We start from the raw sequence: 21,357 nt of genomic DNA, 5'->3' as shown, positions 1-21,357 counted from the left end.
ACCATCAGGTTAATGTCTCATAGCCCATTAGGGTTTCTGATATATTAGTTATGTAATGTATATATACACTGCTTATGGAAACAATAAGATAAGAGTTTTTCCCTTAATACGTTATCAGCACGAAGCTCAACTTCAAACGATCATATCTCTCAAAATACAAGGAGTTAGAAGGCGATCTACATATCATTTTGAAGCCTTGGAAGAGAAGAATCTAGTGGTGAAAACCGCTCCTCAATCCGACACCAGACGCGCCCTCAAGACTCAAAACAATCGGCGCTATCCCACCTTAGCGGGTGATTCTTTCCAAGTGGTGGTTCCTCCATTGTAACAGCTGTTCGTCCTCCCTTCTGGCCATCATTCTCAGGAGTTTCCAGTAGATATCTGTGGTCTTTAGCTCCCAGATCATAAGCCGGTCAGAAATCCATTTGGCGAAAAGGTATTATCTAAAACTATAGATCCTAATCAAAGTTTTGGTTTTTTTTTGAAAACCCTAATATGGATCGGTTCTTTTCATGATTCTTCATCGTCTTTTTCGTTTTTAAAACCATAACCAAACCGATCCTCTTTCTTCTTGTCAAAACCCTAATTGGTTTTATTTTTCCTAATCGGCTTTATCATATAAAACCTAAACCCTAATGCTTTGTTCAAACCCTATACCGATCGGTCCTAGCATCATCTAAACCAAACACTAAAATTCCTTGCAACCGAAACCTAAATCTTTGCAAAACCCTAGATCTAAAATCGTTTTGGTTTGTCTATCGTTAAACCGAGATCGATCGGTTTAAATCCTTAACCGATCGGTTATTTATCTTAGATCCGATCCTTGAAAATCCTAAAACCGGTCCATGCAAGCTCCTAAATCCTAAACCAATCGACCCCTTAAACTCTAAACCAATCGATCCACCTAAACTGTTTATAAACCGATAAATTCTAATCCTAAATCGATATGGTTTAAGTTTAAACCGATCGGTTTTTCCTAATAAAAATTAAACCCTAGTAAATCCGTTTAGTTTAATCCCTTAACCGATTAATAACCCTAATAACCGGTTTCCATAATTAAATCTAATTTAACCGGTTTTGTTGTTTAATCGATCAATCCGATCGGTTTAAGCTTAATCGGTTAATTTCAAATTAGTTTCCAAAATCAATCTCTAAATTGCCTAAACCCTAAACCCTTAAAAAAAAAAAAAAAAAAAAAAAAAAACTAATGTTTATCTATTAGAGCTAAATTTGGAAACCCTAGTAAACCGGCTAGGTTATAAACCCTAAGGTTCGATTTTAGAGTTCCCTTATATAGCAAGTTTCCTAAAATAGCAAGTTTCCTGAAATGGAAAGTTTTCCCAAGAATACCTTAAATCCCTTATTCCAATGATCATAGTCTCATACTATTGATTATTTAACATAAATTATTATATGTTTCAGATGTCAAACATTCAGAAGGTCGAATATGAGGCACTCACTGTCTCCGGAGATAACTACCTCAAATGGGCCCTTGACACCAAGATCTACCTCAACTCAAAAAGTCTGGGTGAATGCATCAAAGATCCCAACACCGCGACTCAAACCGAACGGTACTCGGCGATATTTATTATCCGCCATCACCTCGCTGAGTCTCTCAAGCAACAATACCTCACTCTTGAGGATCCACTCGAACTTTGGGTGGCACTGAAAAAGCGATATGACCATCAGAAAACGGTAATACTGCCCCAAGCCAAGTTCGACTGGAAGAACCTACGGTTCGAAGATTTCAAATCCGTCGAAGAATTCAATTCCGAACTCTTTCGGATAGTTGCACTCATAAAACTATGTGGCGAGGAGGTCACGGATAAGGATATGCTAGAGAAAACATTCTCTACTTTTGGCACTCCCAATGTTGTTCTCCAACAACAATACCGTGCCATGAATCATAGCACCTATGAGGATTTGATATCTTGCTTACTGCTTGCTGAGAAGAACAATCAGCTTCTGTTGAGGAACAGTGCCATGCGGCCTCCAGGATCAGCCCCATTGCCAGAAGGAACCAGAAAAGAGTCCAACTTCGTCCAACGTAACAGATCCTCAGATCGTGGACGTGGACGTGGAAATGGACATGGACTGCGCGGCAGAGGACGCGGTAGACCGAACCAAGATAACCGACCTAACCTCAGTTTTGGTCGGGGTAAGGGTCGTGGTATCAACAAACCGACCCAAAGAGGCAGTTCATCTAGACCAACTCCTTGCTCAAGATGCGGAATGACTAATCATTGGGTCAAGAACTGCCGTACTCCCAAATATCTTGCTGAGCTCTACCAGAAGTATGGGAAAGATAATCATGAGGCTAACCTGGTTCATCAAGTCAATGAAGATGACTCAAAGGATGATAAGATTGATGGCATGGATTATGAGCTCTCCGACCTCCTTGATTGATCTCAAAAAATCTGAATTTGTTTTTCATTACTCCTTAAACCTTTATCTTTTGTTTTTGGGATTTATTGTCTTTACTTTGGATTTTTAAGACCTTTTGCTTTTACATTTTAATTTATGGAGTAATGTTTTATTTACATCTCATTTTTGCATGTTATTGAATTATAATTCTTGTTTAATGAAGATATGCAAGACAATATGGATATCATTGTGGATAGTGGATCGAGCCACACCATTCTAAAAGACAAGAATTACTTCATAAATTTAGTAATCAAAACCGCAAACATTAGCACTATAGCGGGTAGTTCGAGCCTAATAGAGGGCCATGGCCAAGCTAATGTGTTGTTATCAAATGTCACATATCTAGACATCTTTGATGCCTTATACTCACCCAGTTCTAAGAGAAACCTATTGAGTTTCAAAGACATAAGATTGAATGGTTTCCATATCGAAACTCAGGATGAAGGGAACAAAGAGTTTTTAATTATCACTAAAATGATAAATGGCCATAAACAAGTTTTTGAAACTATACCCGCCGTATCTACTGGCATTTACCATGCTAAAGTCAGTATGATTGAGGCTAATGCTGCTATCAAAGCACGGTTTTTAGATTACACTATTTGGCATGATCGCCTGGGTCATCCCGGTGCGAACATGATGCGTAAATTAGTCCAGAATTCTAAAGGGGACAGCCTTAAACCAAATGGTATTTTCCCTCAGCACCTCAAGTGCACAGCTTGCTCACAAGGGAAACTGATTACCCGACCTTCACCAGTCAAAGTGTCTAAAGAGACCTTGAACTTTCTGGAAAGAATCCAAGGAGACATATGTGGACCAATTCACCCACCTTGTGGGACATTCAGATATTTCATGGTCCTCATTGACGCATCGACCCGCTGGTCGCATGTCTGTCTGCTCTCTTCTAGGAACCAGGCTTTTGCTAGGTTATTGGCCCAAATCATCAGATTACGAGCCCATTTTCCAGACTTCCCATTAAAGACTATACGTCTTGATAATGCTGGTGAATTCACTTCCCAAGCGTTTAATGAATATTGTATGTCCATGGGGGTAAGTGTTGAACATCCCGTTCCACATGTCCATACACAAAATGGATTAGCTGAATCCTTCATTAAACGAATTCAATGGGTTGCTAGACCATTACTCATGAGGTCACAACTCCCGGTCTCAGCTTGGGGACACGCAGTCTTACATGCCGCTGAACTAATACGCATACGACCATCTAGTGAGCACAAATATTCACCATCCCAATTGCTAACGGGTCATGAGCCAGACGTCTCCCATATTAAAACATTTGGGTGTTCAGTCTATGTACCCATTGCACCACCACAGAGGACTAAAATGGGACCTCAAAGGAGGATGGGAATATATGTTGGTTTTGATTCTCCCACCATCATAAAATATCTCAAGCCAACTACAGGAGATCTGTTTAAAGCCAGATATGCAGATTGCCGATTTGATGAATCGGTATATCCTAGATTAGGTGGTGAGACAGACAAGCTGGTAAAAGAACTTTCATGGAATCAAACATCCACACAATGGCAAGATCCTCGGACTCTAGAATGTGATTCAGAGGTCCAAAGAATTATACATTTACAAAAGCTAGCTAATCAATTGCCAGATTCCTTTGCTGACCCGAACAAAGTTACCAAATCGTACATACCAGCTTGTAATGCACCAGTACGAATAGATGTCCCCTCAGGGAAAAGTCAAGTTGCTACAGAGTCTGACGCACGTAAGAAACATGGCAGACCACCAGGTTCCAAAGATAAGAATCCCCGGAAATCAAAGAAAGGTGCAATGATTGAAACCGGGATTCAAGAGAACACGGATACAGCCTCAGCTGATACTTACCCTATCGAACCATCTCAAGAGGTTTGGGACGCCAAAACTCAAGGTTCTGAAGGGATTGATAATAATGAGATCTCAATCAATTATATCATATTCGGTTCTCTATGGAACAGAAAAGATGTCGACATCAATGAAACTTTTGCATACAAGGTAGCACTTGAGATTGCGCACACGCAAGAGGATCTAGAACCCACGTCTATAATTGAGTGCACTCGTAGATCAGATTGGCTGAAATGGAAAGAAGCCATAAACGTGGAGTTGAATAGTTTAAAGAAACGAAATGTGTTTGGTCCGATCTTAAGGACACCATTCGATGTTAAACCAGTGGGAAACAAATGGGTCTTTGTGCGTAAAAGAAACGAACTCGGCGAAGTCGTTAGATACAAGGCACGCCTTGTAGCACAAGGATTCTCACAGAGACCCGGAATCGATTATGAGGAGACTTATTCTCCAGTGGTGGATGCAACTACATTTCGATTCCTCATAAGTCTGGCGATAAGAGAAAACTTAGATTTGCGGTTAATGGATGTTGTAACCGCATATCTTTATGGACCACTGGACAGTGAAATCTATATGAGATTACCAGATGGTATTGAGCTCAAAGATAAGCATGCATCTCGTGATAAACACTGCATTAGGCTGAAAAAATCCTTATATGGACTGAAACAAAGCGGACGTATGTGGTATAACCGGTTAAGCGAATATCTCATCAGAGAAGGCTACGAAAACGATCCGATCAGTCCATGCATCTTCATCAGAAAATATCAAAACAAAGGATTTGTAATCATAGCAGTATACGTGGATGACTTGAACATCCTCGGAACATCTGGTGAAATCGCCCAAACAGTTGAATGCTTAAAAGCAGAGTTTGAAATGAAAGACCTAGGCAAAACTAAATTCTGTTTGGGATTACAACTTGAGTACGTCAATGACGGAATCCTTGTGCATCAATTGGCATACACTGAAAAGGTACTCAAGAGATTCAATATGGACCAGGCCCACCCATTAACCAGCCCAATGGTTGTGAGGAGCCTTGGATTGGATAGTGATCCATTCGGTCCAAAGAAGGACGATGAAGAAATCATCGGTCCTGAAATGCCATACCTCAGTGCCATAGGAGCATTAATGTACTTGGCTAGTCACACTAGACCAGACATCTGCTTTGCCGTGAGCCTCTTAGCTCGCTTTAGTTCGTGTCCAACTCAAAGGCACTGGAACGGTATTAAGCACATCCTTAGATACCTTCAAGGTACTAAGGACTTGGGATTATTTTATTCTAACCATAACAAGGATGGTCTAGTTGGTTTTGCTGATGCAGGATATTTGTCAGATCCGCACTGTGCCCGGTCTCAAACCGGTTATGTTTTCACGCATGGAGGAACAGCCATATCTTGGAGATCCATGAAGCAGACTATTGCCGCTACCTCATCCAACCATGCGGAAATCTTGGCCATTCACGAATAGAGAGTGTGTTTGGTTGCGGTCCATGACTCAGCATATCCGATCAGATTGTGGTATGGACGAAGATAAGGAGCCTACGGTGATGTATGAAGACAATGCAGCTTGTATCGCTCAACTCAAGGACGGCTACATCAAAGGTGACCGGACGAAGCATATTCTGCCCAAATTCTTCTTCACTCATGAGCTACAGAAGGATGGTCAGGTCAAGGTTCAGCAAGTCCGATCAAGCGAAAATTCAGCCGATCTATTCACTAAATCATTACCGACTTCTACACTCCGGAAGCTCATTCATCAGATAGGAATGCGTAGACTTAGAGATCTACAGTGATGCCTAAACCAGGGGGAGTAATGCGTGTTGTACTCTTTTTCTTTCACCATGGTTTTTCCCACTGGGTTTTCCTGGTAAGGTTTTAATGAGGCAACGTTCCCCAGCGCATTATAGAGATCCTGGTTTTGTGACAGGCACGGTTACCTTGTCCAAGGGGGAGTGTTATAAACAAATGGACTTCTAGTAACCGGCCCATTAACCATCAGGTTAATGTCTCATGGCCCATTAGGGTTTCTGATACATTAGTTATGTAATGTATATATACACTGCTTATGGAAACAATAAGATAAGAGTTTTTCCCTTAATATATATATATTTTTGTAAACCAGATAATTATGCGGATTTAATATTAAAGTTCCAGATGTTGACGCAACAATAACATTAACACAAAATATTAGATTACTAGATTATTTGTCTAGCAAAAAAAAAAATTATAAGACTACATGTTTTGGTCGGAACAAAGTTTTGTTTAAATTCAAAAATAATTCAACTATATTGTATATCATCCTTGATAAAAAAAGAAACTGGGTTAAGTTGATTTGATTTCTAGTTAAGTTAGATTAACTCAGAAAAATTATGGTCTATTTTCATTAGTGTCCCTATAAATTTTAGATATTTGAAAGAAAATGTTAGAATTAGGGTTGATCCGATCAAACAGGCAACTTTGTTAAGAGTGTTTTATATAGACTGGTCTAACATTTTTTTCACGCGAGGTTTTGCATTGGTATTTATTGAAGTGGTTAGAATAAAATTTGGCAATAATTAAATTTTATATTTCAGAAAGTATTCTTTTTTTTTGAACACTTAATATTATTCCATAAAGAAAGAGAGCAGAACATTGTTTTAGCTCTTAAAACAGAACAATTGGAATCAACACAGAAAACAATTGAAAAATCGAGGCTTAAGTAGGGGCCTCCGCACGAATTACATCCTCAAGCCACACTGGTCCCCCTGATGCCACATAGGACTGAAACCTCTTCTCCACTATAACACTTTTTGCAATTAAGAAGACACATATATTGGTCTTGTGGGTTTATTTTTCCAGTCTCCAGTCCGATAAATTCCACAGGGCCTCCATCAGATCTCCAGATTGACCACGCAGAGCTGGCCACGCTTGTGGCCTTTCTACTGCATCCACTAACTCTACTGATTTCGTGGCAATAATAATCCGCTTCAAGTGATGGATACGCATGCTCTCAATCGCCCATAGGTGAACTTTTAGTTTTGCATCCGACAGGCTAGTTATATTGCTAAAGGTTCTGCGACTATGAAGCAAAACACTACCAGACTGGTTCCTCACAATCCATGCCGCTCCACACTTACGCTCCTCCTTACTCCATTTGACACTAATGTTACATTTTAGAAGCCAGGGTCAGGAGGCCTCCATCTCGTCACAGGTTTCCGAGTTCCGTCACTCTCCATTCCTAAACCATCATTCTCCTTTTGCAGTGTAAACCAATGAGTAGAGTCTTCAAGTATTTTGCCTGATGTTTCCTCTACAGAGAAGGATCTCGCTTCAAATAAGAAGGTGTTACGGTTCTTCCAAATTTGCCACAGAATCCAAGGGAAGCTACGACGCACTTCCTCCGGAATCTCTTTGTTTTTGGCACATCAAAAGAGATAGGAAAAGTTGACATACACTGACTCCGTGTCAAAACCAGAGCTGGGAAAAGGAAAATTTGATTGTGCCCACACTAGCCTTGCTACCATGCAGGTAAATAGAACATGGTTAATAGATTCTCCTTCCATTCCACATCGTTGACACACCAAGTCTGTTTTCATGCCTCTAGTCATTAAACCATCTGCCACATTTATTGAATCATTCAGTGCTTTCCACATAAACAGACGAATCTTTGGAGTAGTTTGTATATCCCACACTTGTCTGCGCAATGGGCCTAGAGATGGTTGTATCATAGCCTCTTTCATAGCGTCAGACGGGTTCAGCTTCCTCCCAAGCCAGTATCCTGATCATACCAAGTACGCACCATTTTTGTTATAAGCCCACTCAAAGCTATCCTTCTGTCTCCAGGCTGGTTTTTGTGAGATCACCCTTTCAACGTTCCCTGGAACAATGACCTCTTCCACTTTGCCTCTATTCCCACGTGTTATTTTGGGGGTTGATTAGGTCACTTGCGTTGAGATTCAAATCCCAAATCAGCTCTCTTCTAAACGGGGAACGCGGCTGTTCATCAAAGACCCAGTTGTCTAACCACACATGTATAGATTCACCATTACCAACCGACTTTTTCAGGCCTTTTACAAGGAGTTCTCTACCATGTAATATGCTCCTCCAAGCAAACGATGGTCTACTTCCCAAAGTAGCTTCAAGAATGTTTGAGTTTGGGTAGTATCGGCTTTTCAGTACTCTAGAGCATAGGCTTTCCGGTAGCATTAGCAGTCTCCAAGCTTGTTTTGCGAGCAAGGCTTGGTTAAACATCTCAATATCCCTGAACCCCAATCCACCAAGTTCTTTATCCAGACACAGATTTTCCCATGAGACCCAATGCATCTTCCTTTTTCCTTCTTGTGCATTCCACCAGAAATTAGACATAGCACTAGTTAGCTTATGACAAGTGGTTTTAGGGAGTTTAAATACCGACATGGCAAAAACAGGCATAGCCATTGCCACCGACTTAAGCAAAACTTCCTTCCCTCCCATAGATGGAAACCGACCATACCAACCATGAAATCGAGATGTCATATTGTCTTGGATATATTGTAGCATCTCCACGTTAGAACCACTGAAACACTCAGGAAGTCCTAAGTATTTCCCTGCTCCTCCTTCATTAGTGATGTTCAACTTGTCCTGGATCCATTTCCGAAGGTCTAAAGATACTTTATCTCCAAACATGATCGATGACTTATTAAAGTTAATCATCTGACCTGATACTCTTTTAAACTCTTTGAGCACATCAAACACGGTTTCACATTGATCTTCATCAGCCTTGCACATGATCAAACAGTCATCCGCAAACAGTAGATGGTGGACTCTTGGGCCATGCTCAGAAAAGTATATCCCTCTTAGTCGATTATTGCTCTCAGCATTATTCATCAGAAAGGTAAACCCCTCAGTGCATAGATCTAACAAAAAAGGAGAGAGATCCCCCTGTCTTAACCCTCTCTCAGGTCTGATCATACCTTGGGCCTCCCCATTAATCAACACTGTATAGGTTACAGAGCTCACACAGTACATAATCCAAGAGGTAACCTGAGAGTTAAAACCTAAAGCAGAGAGAAGAGCTTGTAAGTAGTCCCATTCAATTCGGTCATATGCCTTAGACATGTATGTCTTAATGGCCATATCTTCACAAGCAATTTGAGGATGAGTACGCAAAGCATGAACTGCCTCATGAGCAATAATGATGTTGTCCGATATCAGTCGATCAGAGACAAAATCCGAATGTGTTGGCGAAACAATGTCTTGGAGCCATGGCTGCATTGTTTTCACTAGTATTTTTGAAACAATCTTGTAGATCACTGAACACAGACTAATCGGTCTCAGGTCTGTCATCTTAGTAGGCTTGGATACTTTAGGGATCAGACAGATCTGTGTGTAGTTCCATTCCTTAGAAAATTCACCGGTTTCAAAAACTTCTGCACCTCCGCTGTAACTTGCGGTCCAAGAATGTCCCAGTATTGCTGAAAAAACATACCATTCATTCCATCCACCCCTGGGGCACTCAATGGGTTAATTGAAAAGGCTGCTTCTTTCACATTTCTCGCCGTGACCTCCTTCACCATTGCTGTATTTATTTCCGGTGTTACGCGTGCCTGAAACCCCTGAAAGAAGTTACCAAGGTTCCCACTTCTTGAAGATTTAAACAGAGTTCTGAAATAGTTGCTCGCTACCTCCCCCATAGAGCCAACCGATGTAACTTTACAACCATTGTGATCTATCAGAAAGTCAATTTGATTCCTCATCCTTTGAGTTTTTACCGAGGCGTGAAAGAATTTACTGTTACGGTCTCCACCTCGCAACCATCTGTCTCTGCTCTTCTGTTTCCAAAACAGCTCCTCCTCTTGATAAGCCTTTGCTATTTCCAGCTTTAGCTCCTTCATATATTCAAAACGGGGGCATAAGGACGAGTCCTCTATCTCTAAATCACGTCACAGCTTCAGTATACGGTCCATGGAGTTGCTCTGGTTCTCACGCTTCCATTTGCTAAGAGACTTTCGACATTGACCAAGTCTCTCCATTAGGCTCAGAGGTACTGCTTGGTGTGTTCCCAGCCACGCTGAACGTATTGCTTCCTTGACCAAAGGTTTGCCTATGAACTTTCTATCAAACCGGAATGAGCCTCGGTTATTATTCTGTCTATTCATAAGGTTAACTAGCACATGCTTATGATGAGAACCCAATTGTCTAAGAAGACTTGATTGGCCTGAGGAAACTCTTGCTTCCATGCCTTATTTCCAAAACATCGATCAAGTTTGCTTTGGATCCAGTGTTTATGTCTCACTCCCGACCAGGTAAACCCATCACCCGCGCTAAGGAGCTCATCCATCTCACAGGTGTGTAGCATCTCTGCAAATGCTTGTAAGAAGCTCTCACTTCGCTTAGGTCCACCCAGTTTCTCCCCATTATGCAACACACGAAGAACTCAAATGCCCCGAACCGAAGAAAACAATCAATAAGGTTTCTGTCTGCAGACTTCACCTCTACTGCTACATTATTTTTTGAAAAAACTTCTAAACCACCACTCCATCCTATAGGCTCCACCGTGTAGACTTTACCATATCCCAGCCATTCCTGCATATACACCAACCCATTTCTACATCTTTTTGTTTCCATGAGAAATAACAGATCAGGAAAATGTTTCTCACGCATCTCCCTGAGACGGGGAATTGTCAGGTCTTGTGCCCGGTCCAAGCCCTGACAATTCCAGCTCAGAATGCTCATTGGGGTCGCGGCAGTCCCTCATTTGGGACCTCCTCAAGTTTGTTACGCCGTGCGATTTATGAAACCTCTCTCTCACCCCCATCTGCTTTTCTCTTAGGCGACACACCAACTGTTTTTCCAACCCCTTCTACTCTCTCCGTGTTTCCTTTCACCTCTGTGTCTTTCTTCTTACGGCTTGTACTTGCTCTCTTCCTAACAACTCTTTTCTTTGCAGAGGTACCAGACGAACTGGCCTCCGAACTCCCAACAGAAAAGCCATTCGACACCGACCGGTAGCCTGAGTTTTCTGATGTAAAGTTTGCTGCATCTCTTTCAGAGGAATGGATCACGGGGGACATTTCATATCGAACAGGTTTAGCAGCCTGGATAACAGCTAACATTAACTTTTCTCCTCCATTCTCTGTGTCTTTTGCAATCTGTGTGCCTTCTTCTCCACCCATCTCATACGTCGGGCCTTTTCCTTTATCAAGCTCCTTAGTGAGTACATGCGGGGCCTCCAAGCATAGCATCGAATGCTGCCCCTTCCAATCATCCTTGAGATCAAGAATGGATTTTTTCACACGTTCGTCCTTGAGTCTGCGTTCTGGACCTTCCGCAGCCACCAAATACAGCCTAATCTCTTGCATAACCTCTGGTGCAATTCGCAATCTTCCCGTATGTGGGTCAGGTCCCACTTGATCTTCAGTTAATTCATCAAACAGGGGATCTGACTCTTTCAGCACTGGTTCCAGATTCCTTTTTGCATTGAGGATATTTTGTCTTCTTGCAGTGGCCTTGTCCTTACGCATTTTAATCACCAACAGACATTTGTCCTTCTCATGAGTCAGTCTTTGACATAAATAGCACTGTTTCTGTATACGTTCAAAGTCATACCATACTGTCGTCGAACCTCCTTTAGGCAGATTAACGACCTTTGAGCGCCTAACCGGTTGAGATACATCAAAGTTAACCTTGACGCGCACGTACTCCTTACTCTGTGGCTTATCTAGATCGAAAGCTATCTCCACCACCTTCCCAATGATGTCACCAAGCGCAAAGATTGAAGCTTCAGTGTAGTAGTAGTAGTTAACCGGTATATTGCGGATCTGGTCCACACTGACATAAATTGAAGGTAATCTTCCAGCGGATTTTCGACCCACCGATCGATCACGATCGACAATTCATTAAAAGTCCACACTCTTTTCTTCATCACCTCTTCCAAATCGTGTTCATATTTGAAAATAAACTGAAACCTCTCCTTCGACAGCGCCACTCCTCTCACACGATCGTAGACTTGCCACTTCCTAAGCATATCGAGGATCAAGTCTGTCATGTTTTGACACTCCGGATTAAGGGTTCTGCCCATAATACTCATCTTGTTTCTTTCACTCGAGGAGAATTGCGGAAGATCAGGCAACATGAAAGGCACATCTTCTTCTTCTTCAATAGAAAGAGCATTGAAAGTCATGTCTATATTTGCCATAGCTTCGATTTTTTTCAATGAGAGCACACCAGATTTCTCCTTTTGCTTTTAGGGTTCTTAGTCTGCCAAGGCGGCGCTTATCAACAGCACTACAAAAGACTCAAAACCCTCAAAAAACAAGAAGATTTCCTAAAGATTCACCCAAAATCATGTTATATCCGCCAAAACCTTTTAAAACTTAAGAGGAAAATACCCAGCCAAAAAGCCCCACTTTTGAAACGAAAGACTCTAAATGGTTTAGAGAGTCCTAAGCTAAAAGGGAGAGTCAAAAAATATCTTTGAAATAGATGTTACCTATTTCAGAAAGTATTCTATATTATAGTTCTCTAAACAATTTTTTTTTGTGGGCAATTCTCCTCTGATTTGTGTTTCATAAACCTGAAGGCCTTCCTAAACCCGAAGGCATTGTGATTGTGTGGTATTATGTATCTAATCAAGTTTGTTCATTTTTGTTTTTTTTTTAGTGTTTGATTCATGCATTGTTTTCATTCTTGTGTTTGTGTTTGTCTGAAATTTGAATATGTGTTTTTAGAATTTCAGGAAGGATTCCCAATAGATTATTTTTCACCTCTTCAAACAATTACCATCACTAAACTTCATTTCAAGATAGAGGAGGAGCCAAATCAAGAACCAGGGCCAGTTGTAAATCAATTTGCATCTTTCAAGACAATCGAAAAAGTCAAGAGCGAGCTTAGCGTCGAAGAGTTTCATAGAGTTAGGAACACCTTCCTGGGACCTATCTTGAAACTGGCTTTAAGAGATTCTATTATGATGTCTGGTAAAATGGTCCATTTGTTGCTTACTCGATCTATCAAAACAGTCAAAGAGAATGAGCTCTGGTTCCACTTCGGAGCACAACCAATGAGATTCTCTATTAGAGAATTTCATATGGTTACGGGAATGAAGTGCTCTGAATTAGAAGAGAACGAAGAAGAGGACGAAGAAGAGAAGGAAGAAGAGGAAGAAGAGCTAGAATATGACTGGGGTGATGTAGAGAATGGTCACACTCCTTCGGACCTCTTAAATGTGTTAAGCAATACTGACGAGACAGAAGAGAACAAGGATGAGAGGTTCTGTCTGGCAATGCTGATTCTCATTGAGTCCTTAGTAATTCCGAGGTATCATGGATAGCCTTTTCCAAAGAAATTCCTCAAGATAGCACAGAATTTGGAGACACTGATGAGTTATCCGTGGGGGAGGGACTCCTATATTATTCTGCTAAACTCGGTTAAAAAGCTTGTTCCAACACGGCTAAGGAAATCAAAGTATGATATTCACGATTTCCCAATAGCATTGAATCTGTGGATGTTGGAGTCAGTACCGCAGCTTCAGCATGCGTTCAGCTCAATCAACAGTCTGGAGGCACCAACAGCTTTTCTTTGTGAGAAATACCTTCGTTTGACGAATCCTACAACTTCTCAAGTTGTGGCCATCGAAGGTTTTCGCGACGTTAGTTTTCAAACCTTTGGTTCTCAGAATGTTGTGCTTTGTTTAGGATTATCTTCCTGAATTGATAATTTTTTTTACTTATGCTGTGCAGCTTAGAGTAGTCTGTGTCTTACCTTCTATTCCAAGTGATCCTGAAGACAAAGTGTTTTTGGAAGACCAACCTGGTGAAGACCTAAATACCCTTGCTGAAATTATAAGAAAGGGTTACAAAATGAAGATTGAGGACTGGGAGACCGGAACCATTGACATCTTGGAAGCCATAGATCAAATTGCACAACAACCCCACCGGTTTGGAGTGGTTGCAAGAGCCGGTCCCTCTAATGCTGGAGCTAGAGCTGGAGCTGGAGATGGATCAACTGATGAGTCGTTGAAGACAAAGTTGGACCTCCTTTACAATATGGTTAAAGTTGGACTAAGTGATATTAATATCCGCTTGTCCAATATAGAGGAAAAGATGGGGATCAAACAAGTAAGATAGTTTTTTTTTTGGTCTTATATTATTCTTGTTTTGAGTTTAGATTGGATTTGTTCAAGTGATATTTGATATGTCTCTATTTGTTCTTGCAGTCTAAGACAGATGGTGAGCAACAGAACACTTTCGGTAGTAAGTCTCCTAGCAGAGATGCTGCTCAACCAGACCGTTCCAATGAAGAGGTAATGCGTTTTTATAATTCAGGAAATTGTTCTTAAAAACATTCTAGAGCTTCCTTAAATTGTTTAAATGGTATTTGAAAATGTTTGCAGCTGCGTAGTGATGAAGTTCCGCCCCCAATTCAAACCCCTCGAGAACAATGTATTCCCAGTCCAACTCCTGAAGATCCCGAAGAGGTAATCTATATGCCTTCTCCGTAAATTAGGAAGGCATTACTATCCTTAAGTTATGAAGGTATACTTATAATTTAGGAATACATTCCTAAAATATTTTAGGAGAGATTGATACTGATATTTTAAGAATTTTGCAGTTGCGCGATGATGAATTTTAGCTTCCCAATCCAACCCCTTAGGAAACTTTTTTCAGTGATAAGTAAACTATATGACTTGTCCTACTTAAAAAAAGCATCATTCTATTTTCAAGTAAAAAATAACTATTTTGTTACTCTAAAATATCAGCAGCAGAGCACAGAAGATGTTGACAAAACGCAGACGCAATATGACACACAAAACTACGGTGATGATGTTGAGGTAAAATTGCTGACTTGTACATAATGTATATTATGATGATGATTATGATGATGATGATGATGATGATGATGATGATGATGATGATGATGATGATGATGATGATGATAAGATGTTGTATGAAACGTTTCCTGAAAATACATGAATATTTGCACATGGAAAAGGTCCCGGAGACTCCAACACAAAATATCAGCGAGACTCCAACACTAATTGTCAGTGAGACTCCAACACTAATTGTCAGTGAGACTCAAACCCAGTCTGCCGTCGAGACTCCAAACCCATCTACTACATGCACAAAACCAATTTTGGACAATGATCAAAACTCTAAGGTAATTAACATTTTCAGAAAAGTGTTGCTAAAACATCTATCTATGCCAAAAGGTCCCCATAAAAAATATATAAGTTTTGTTTCTTCAGGATAATGTAGATCTTATGGCTCAAGACAAATCTTGTTTGGATTCAGTGACTGAGCCTGACGTCGATGATGTTGCTGCTGTGGAAAAAGAAAAAATGATTGTTGATGATGACATCTCTTCTTCTGGCAAGCCTGGACCCAAACCCAATGAGGTGGTAATGTTATGACCTTCTTGTATTCCTTTAAACTCTTTGTAATAATCCAGGAAGGCTTTCCGAATGTGTTTCAAATCTATACTGATTGGAAATTGCAATGAAATGTTTTGCAGATAATCGCAGATGGTGGGTTGCAGATTAAGGATAAAGATTTGGATATTGAAAAAGTCATCAACTCTCAGATTCAGTATGCTAATCGACTTCTCAACAAAGATCAAGCTCCTCAGGTCTCAGATTTGGTATTCATTTCTGGTTCATGCTTTGTCTTTCATAAACTGTAAAAACAAACGGTTCCTAAAAAAACATTATTTTTTGCAGATGTCAAAAGAAAAAGAGAATCAGATACCTTCCTGTGCAGATGCCAGTGTCAACGTAGCGCAGGTATAAAACCGTTCTAATCTTGTGACACAAATTCCATGAAAATGTTAGGAGTTTAGAGTTTAGGGGTTTAGTTTCCTGATTTTGCAGGCTAGCTCATACTTTTTAGCCAGATTCCATCTTCTTGGGAAACAGTTCAGCTGACCCCTGAAGATAGTAGCCCAAGGGATAATTTATTGAGATTGGAGGATTCAGCTGTAAACCAAGAAGTAGATGTCTTTTACAGAGGGAACCCGAGAAGAGGAGCTGTGACTTTAATAAATCTTAGGGAAAATAAAGCGTCTGTCCTCATCCATAAAACTCAAAAAATACACGAATTCAAAATTGAGGACATAAGGATTCATAAGTAATGGGTCAAATATCAATACTGATGGTTTCGTTTGGTTTCGTTTTAAATGATAAATTTAGACATGTATAACTAAACGTATGGTAATGGTTCATTAAAAGCTAATGCTTATTATGTGATTTGTGTTTTAGGACGAAGAAGAAAAGTTCTATGATTGTCCTGAAAACAAAGATGAAGAACCAACACATGTGTCGCCTGAAAACAAAGATGAAGACAAAGATAAGGTAAGCTCTTTACTAGAAATACATATAAGTTATTTAGTAAAACATATCTAAAAAAACCAAGCATTTCTCTTAAACCGTGCAAACACTACCTATATTTGCTTGCATTGACTGTTGATTTCCTTGATTGAATGAAACTCTTGCATGATAGAACAGATCTTGAGCTTCATCCCATTGAAATAGGCGCTCAAGTAGAGATTAAATCTCAAGATGGTGGGTGGTTTGAAGGGACATTGATTAATACAAAGGACGATGACTACACTGTTGAGTATTCACACCTTTACGCTGATAAAATGACAAAACAGAAGAAACTTTTGGAGTGTGTGAAGAAAAATCTAGTTCGTCCTAAACAACCGGCATTGGGAAATAATGCAAAATTGATGGATCTTCTGCGAGAAGTGGATACATTTTTCAATGATGGATGGTGGCCAGGAAATGTGGTAGTTGTCAAGACTGACAACATATACGGGGTCAAGATGTCTAAGTTTGAAGAAATTCACCAGATTCCAATAAAGGCTCTTCGGCGTGGAATGGAGTGGGAGAACGGTGAATGGATTCAGAGAGAAAATGTATTTTGTTTTGCATAAACTTAAACATGTTTTAAGATTTAGGAAGATTGTTACGTTATTCGGGAAACCATTCCCAAAACAGGTATCTCAATGTTTCTACACAAATATTTAACTTGCAGGACAACCAGGTCGCTGAATCAAATAAGACTGATTCTACTGTTGCTGCTCCTGCGAAAAGGAAAGTGGTTGGTGATGATGGAGGAAAGGCGAAGAAGAGATCTATAAAGAACCAAAGAGCTACTGACAAAGAATCTCAGCAGGACGAGGCTTTCTTGACAAGGAGCAAACACATACCCGTTCCTAGTCAGGCAAACAAGACTCCATTCCGGGAACCAAAACAACCAGCCTTAATTGTAACGCCTAAGGTTAATGTGGTTATTGATCCATTCCTGACACCTGATTTGAGGAGACTAACTTCCTTGGACGATTGGAAGAGGAAGACAGAACGGTAAGTACAGTTGTTATATAATATTTGTTATCTCATATTGTTTCTTGCTTACTATTTTCTATTGTGACAAATGCAGATTTCAGATTACTCACATTTAGTAAAGCCTCTCTGGTTCAATAAGTTAGAGGATCCGGAGAAGCCTCTGAATTATGAGGTATTTCTGCGTTTAAGAAGTCATTCTAAACGATGTAAAAAATTGTTTCTGAAATTTTATGAATAGTTGCAACTGTTTTAGGAAGAGGTTCCTAAATTCATTTCCTAACTTGTTTTCTTTTGCAGCACATATCAGCCACGATGTTGATGTTTGCAAGGAGAAGGGACACCCATGCAGCACACTTCCACAACAATCATCTCCTATTAGCTACATTCGTCAACCCTCAATTCTTTGGAAAACTCTCAGTATGCTACTCCAGCTTTAAAACGCCTAAGAAAGTTTCTAAATGTTTCTCCGATGATGTGTTGGCGGTTACTATGGGGAAAAAACCGCCAGGAAAAATATGGGGAACAGATGTGGATGTAGTTTACAGCCTCGCATAGAAGAGCGACCACTGGATTAGGATGGTCATCGACTTTAAGTCCAGACAGATCACTGTTGTAAGGTCTGGCCTCCCTTCTGACAACATCGATGTCATCATGAACGATGTGAAGGAATTCGCTGGTATGAAAAACACTACCTACGTAGTATCAATATATTTTTCCCTTATGATTCTGTTTTTCTTTTATTGATTGAAAAAAAACTGATACTTTTGGGGCAGAGATGATTCCTGTTCTACTGAGTGTTACTGCAAGTAGAACACTGACGGATGAGGATATGTGTCCTTATAGCATTAAAGAGTTATCCAGTAACAACATCCAGAAGACGAATCTTCCTGCAAACTCAGCTCTGTTTATCTTGAAGATTCGAATGCCATTCTATGGGCATTCGAGACACGACGAAGCTTGAGGATGCCAATGCACATGACATCAGAACAAAGCTTGCATGCGAGATATATGAAAAAATTCTGTCCTACGAAGCTTTGAGGAATCTTTTCAGGATTTCTTTTATCATATTTAGGAACATCTTCCAGGATTGTGTTATGCTATTTAGGATTTAACCTTTTTGGATGTCTTATGGATGAAATACCTTCGGGTTTTTTATCTTATGCTTTGGGATTTAGGAATGACTAGAACTTGATCTTGTGTTTTTGGAACCGACTTAAGTTTTAGGAATGGTCAGACCTTGTTAAGGAAAGCTTTACTAACATTATTTGTCGTTGCTTTTATGTCTCTATTTGTATTTGTATTTAATAGTGCAGAATCAAGTCTTACACCAGGTAGCCGAAGGAGTGTGGAAAGCACACCATATATAGTGTGACACTGCTCAAGTATTCTATTTCCTTGATACTATTATAATCAAGTAATTTGAGTCTAAATACATTTAGCTGAGTCTAGTCATATGATAAGTATTACAAAACTTACAAAGATCATATGATAAGTGTTACAAAACTTGGGAAATCATTAAAACTTAGAAAATAGTTTACAAAACTTCGTAAACAATTAAAACCTAAAAGTTCATAATTCATTTGCAAAATTTAGAAAATTATTCCTAAAAATGAATAATTACCTACTAAAATGCTCAAAAAACTAACAAAAACAATCAAGTAACTAACAAGACTTCGGAAGTTCTTAATACAAAACCAAATATTCTATACTAAACCAAGAATTCTATACATACGTTAATAAGACTTATATTCTATACAAAAATGAAATTTCAAAAAATAAGCAATGATCATTTTTCTGAACAGACACGACTAAGACACGACTACTCAGAGAAAAACGGTGCAGTCAAAACTTAGAAAATCATTAAAACTTAGAAAATCATTTACATAACTTCGTAAACCATTAAAATCTAAAGTTCATAATTCATTTGCATAATTTAGTAAATAATTCCTAAAAATGAATAAAGACCTACTAAAATGAATAGTATAGAATAAAGATACTAACGAAAACAATCAAGAAACTAACAAGACTTAGGAAGTTCTCATACAAAATCAAGAATTCTATACTAAAACCAAGAATTATATACATACGTTAATAAGACTTATCTTCTATACAAAAATGAAATTTCAAAAATAAGCAATGATAATTTTTCTGAACGAGACACGACTAAGACACGACTAATCAGAGAAAATGGTGCAGTCAAAAATGAATTAACTACCTTTTTGAAAAAACGCAATTGTTCTAATTTCCGATTTACAAGAGACCTTTGACAGACCCTTTCTCCTCTCTGAAAACCGAATCCCTCTACTCCTCTATAAAAGGAGGCTCATCCTCCTTCGTAAAAACCAACTTCCACACACAAAAAAAAAAACTTCCATCTTTGTGTTCTTCAAAATCCCTAAAAATCCCAGAAAATGTCTACTTTGAACACGATCATGAGGCAAGTGAAGGAACTCGAGAGAGTTAACAGCGATCTTTTCAGTGCAGGTATTTCGTTTCTGTATTTTTGTTCTACGAAATTCTTAGAAAACAGTTTCTTTTTATTAACATGTGTTTTTGACGATCTGATTAGGACCAGTTGATGGGGATTTGTATCATTGGAATGCAATGCTAATAGGGCCGAAAGATTCCCCTTACGAAAACGGTGTGTTCGAACTCACCATGCACATCCCTCCGGAATACCCCTTTAGGGCGCCGAAGGTATGATTAGGCTTTTCGATTGTTGAAATGCTTGTCATATTACTATTTTAGTAAGGGCTTGATAAACTATAGTTTTATATTCTAGAACTCTGAAATGATTCCTAATAACACTGATGTTTTTGCAGGTCTCGTTCAACACCAAAATCTTCCACCCAAACGTGGGTGAACATGGAAACATCTTTCTTAAGATGTTGAAGAACAAGTACTTCTCGCCCATCTACACTATCAACCGAGTAATCGTTTAACCGTTTTCCAATTATTGGTTTATGAATCGTTACTGTCTGTTACTAGTTTGGTTTTAAAATTCTTTGAAATTAGATGCTCACTGAACTTCACGCGAAGTTAACTGCACCAGAGATTGGCGATGATGACCACTACGACGAAACGGTTGCAAGCTCTATTGGGAAGACAAAGCAGTGTTCGATTCGGTTGCTCGTGCATGGACGGTCGAGCACGCTGGGGGGGAGCCTGAAAAAATAACTGCTTTTGTTTATCTATCTTTATTTAAAGTCGTCTTTTATGGAACTCTAAACTCTATCTATGTTTTTTTTGTGAAACTCTATCTATGTGCTACTACGGATGCAGAATACTTTATTTATTTGAACTCTGTTTTTTTATAAGTTTATATTTGGTTGTATTGATGGTTTATATTTGGTTGTTGAATTAGTTTATATTTGTATGCTTTTATGAATTGGCTTATGTTGGAAGGAACAGATTTGCACAGAAAAGAGGCGAAGTAAATGAAGAGGAAGTCTTGGGAAAGAATTAATCAAAGGATTCAAGAGAGAAGATATTGAAGCATTCAAGTCTGCAATGAAGGAAAAAATAATCAAGTGAGAAGAAGAAGGGTAAACAAGGGATTCAATAGTCATATGCTTATGTTTAGTCGTTTTTTCAAGTTGGTTTTATGAAAAGAGTTGTATATAATCCAAAATTGTCTTGTTGTAATCAAACTCGATCTTCAATGAAAATCATTCCAGAATTTCAGAATTTAGGAAGTCTTATCGAGTATTTTGGAAACATGTAACAAATTTATGAATATCTTCTGAAACCAATGAACCAATTTGAATCTTAAAAGATTTGGGAAACATTTTA

At 39.3% G+C, this 21,357-nt stretch overlaps 4 protein-coding genes across 5 annotated transcripts; 3 read left to right on the top strand and 1 right to left on the bottom strand.

The window, feature by feature from the left end:
- The first annotated feature begins 226 nt into the window (after positions 1–226).
- On the top strand, positions 227–2,719 carry LOC112087447. Of its 2 annotated transcripts, none has more exons than XR_002900123.1 (2): positions 227–436; positions 2,588–2,719. XR_002900123.1 is itself a non-coding variant. In XM_024157358.1 (2 exons), the coding sequence occupies exon 2, from the start codon at positions 1,423–1,425 to the stop codon at positions 2,404–2,406; it is 984 nt and encodes a 327-aa protein (XP_024013126.1). In that variant the 5' UTR covers positions 227–436; the 3' UTR covers positions 2,407–2,435. The 2 variants fall into 2 exon arrangements, 1 of the variants encoding a protein (XP_024013126.1); XM_024157358.1 differs by lacking the exon at positions 2,588–2,719 and adding an exon at positions 1,423–2,435.
- A 7,798-nt stretch (positions 2,720–10,517) lies between these two features.
- Positions 10,518–12,423, bottom strand: LOC112087477. The gene is made up of 3 exons (XM_024157394.1): positions 12,154–12,423; positions 11,027–12,046; positions 10,518–10,811 (listed from the first exon to the last, which is right to left on the bottom strand). Exons 1-3 carry the CDS (start codon positions 12,421–12,423, stop codon positions 10,518–10,520), a joined length of 1,584 nt encoding a protein of 527 aa, XP_024013162.1.
- Positions 12,424–15,483: 3,060 nt separating this feature from the next.
- LOC112087476 lies at positions 15,484–16,143 on the top strand. The gene is made up of 4 exons (XM_024157393.1): positions 15,484–15,621; positions 15,735–15,860; positions 15,940–16,002; positions 16,090–16,143. Exons 1-4 carry the CDS (start codon positions 15,484–15,486, stop codon positions 16,141–16,143), a joined length of 381 nt encoding a protein of 126 aa, XP_024013161.1.
- Positions 16,144–19,976: 3,833 nt separating this feature from the next.
- Positions 19,977–20,742, top strand: LOC18020484 (ubiquitin-conjugating enzyme E2 28). The gene is made up of 4 exons (XM_006403220.2): positions 19,977–20,049; positions 20,135–20,262; positions 20,388–20,495; positions 20,581–20,742. The coding sequence occupies exons 1-4, from the start codon at positions 19,977–19,979 to the stop codon at positions 20,740–20,742; spliced, it is 471 nt and encodes a 156-aa protein (XP_006403283.2).
- The last annotated feature ends 615 nt before the right edge of the window (positions 20,743–21,357 follow it).

The sequence above is a fragment of the Eutrema salsugineum genome, unplaced genomic scaffold (assembly GCF_000478725.1).
Source record: "Eutrema salsugineum unplaced genomic scaffold, Eutsalg1_0 scaffold_17, whole genome shotgun sequence".
Taxonomy (NCBI): domain Eukaryota; kingdom Viridiplantae; phylum Streptophyta; class Magnoliopsida; order Brassicales; family Brassicaceae; genus Eutrema; species Eutrema salsugineum.
Note: the sequence above shows the minus strand (reverse complement) of the source record. Positions and strands in the feature narration are given on the sequence as shown.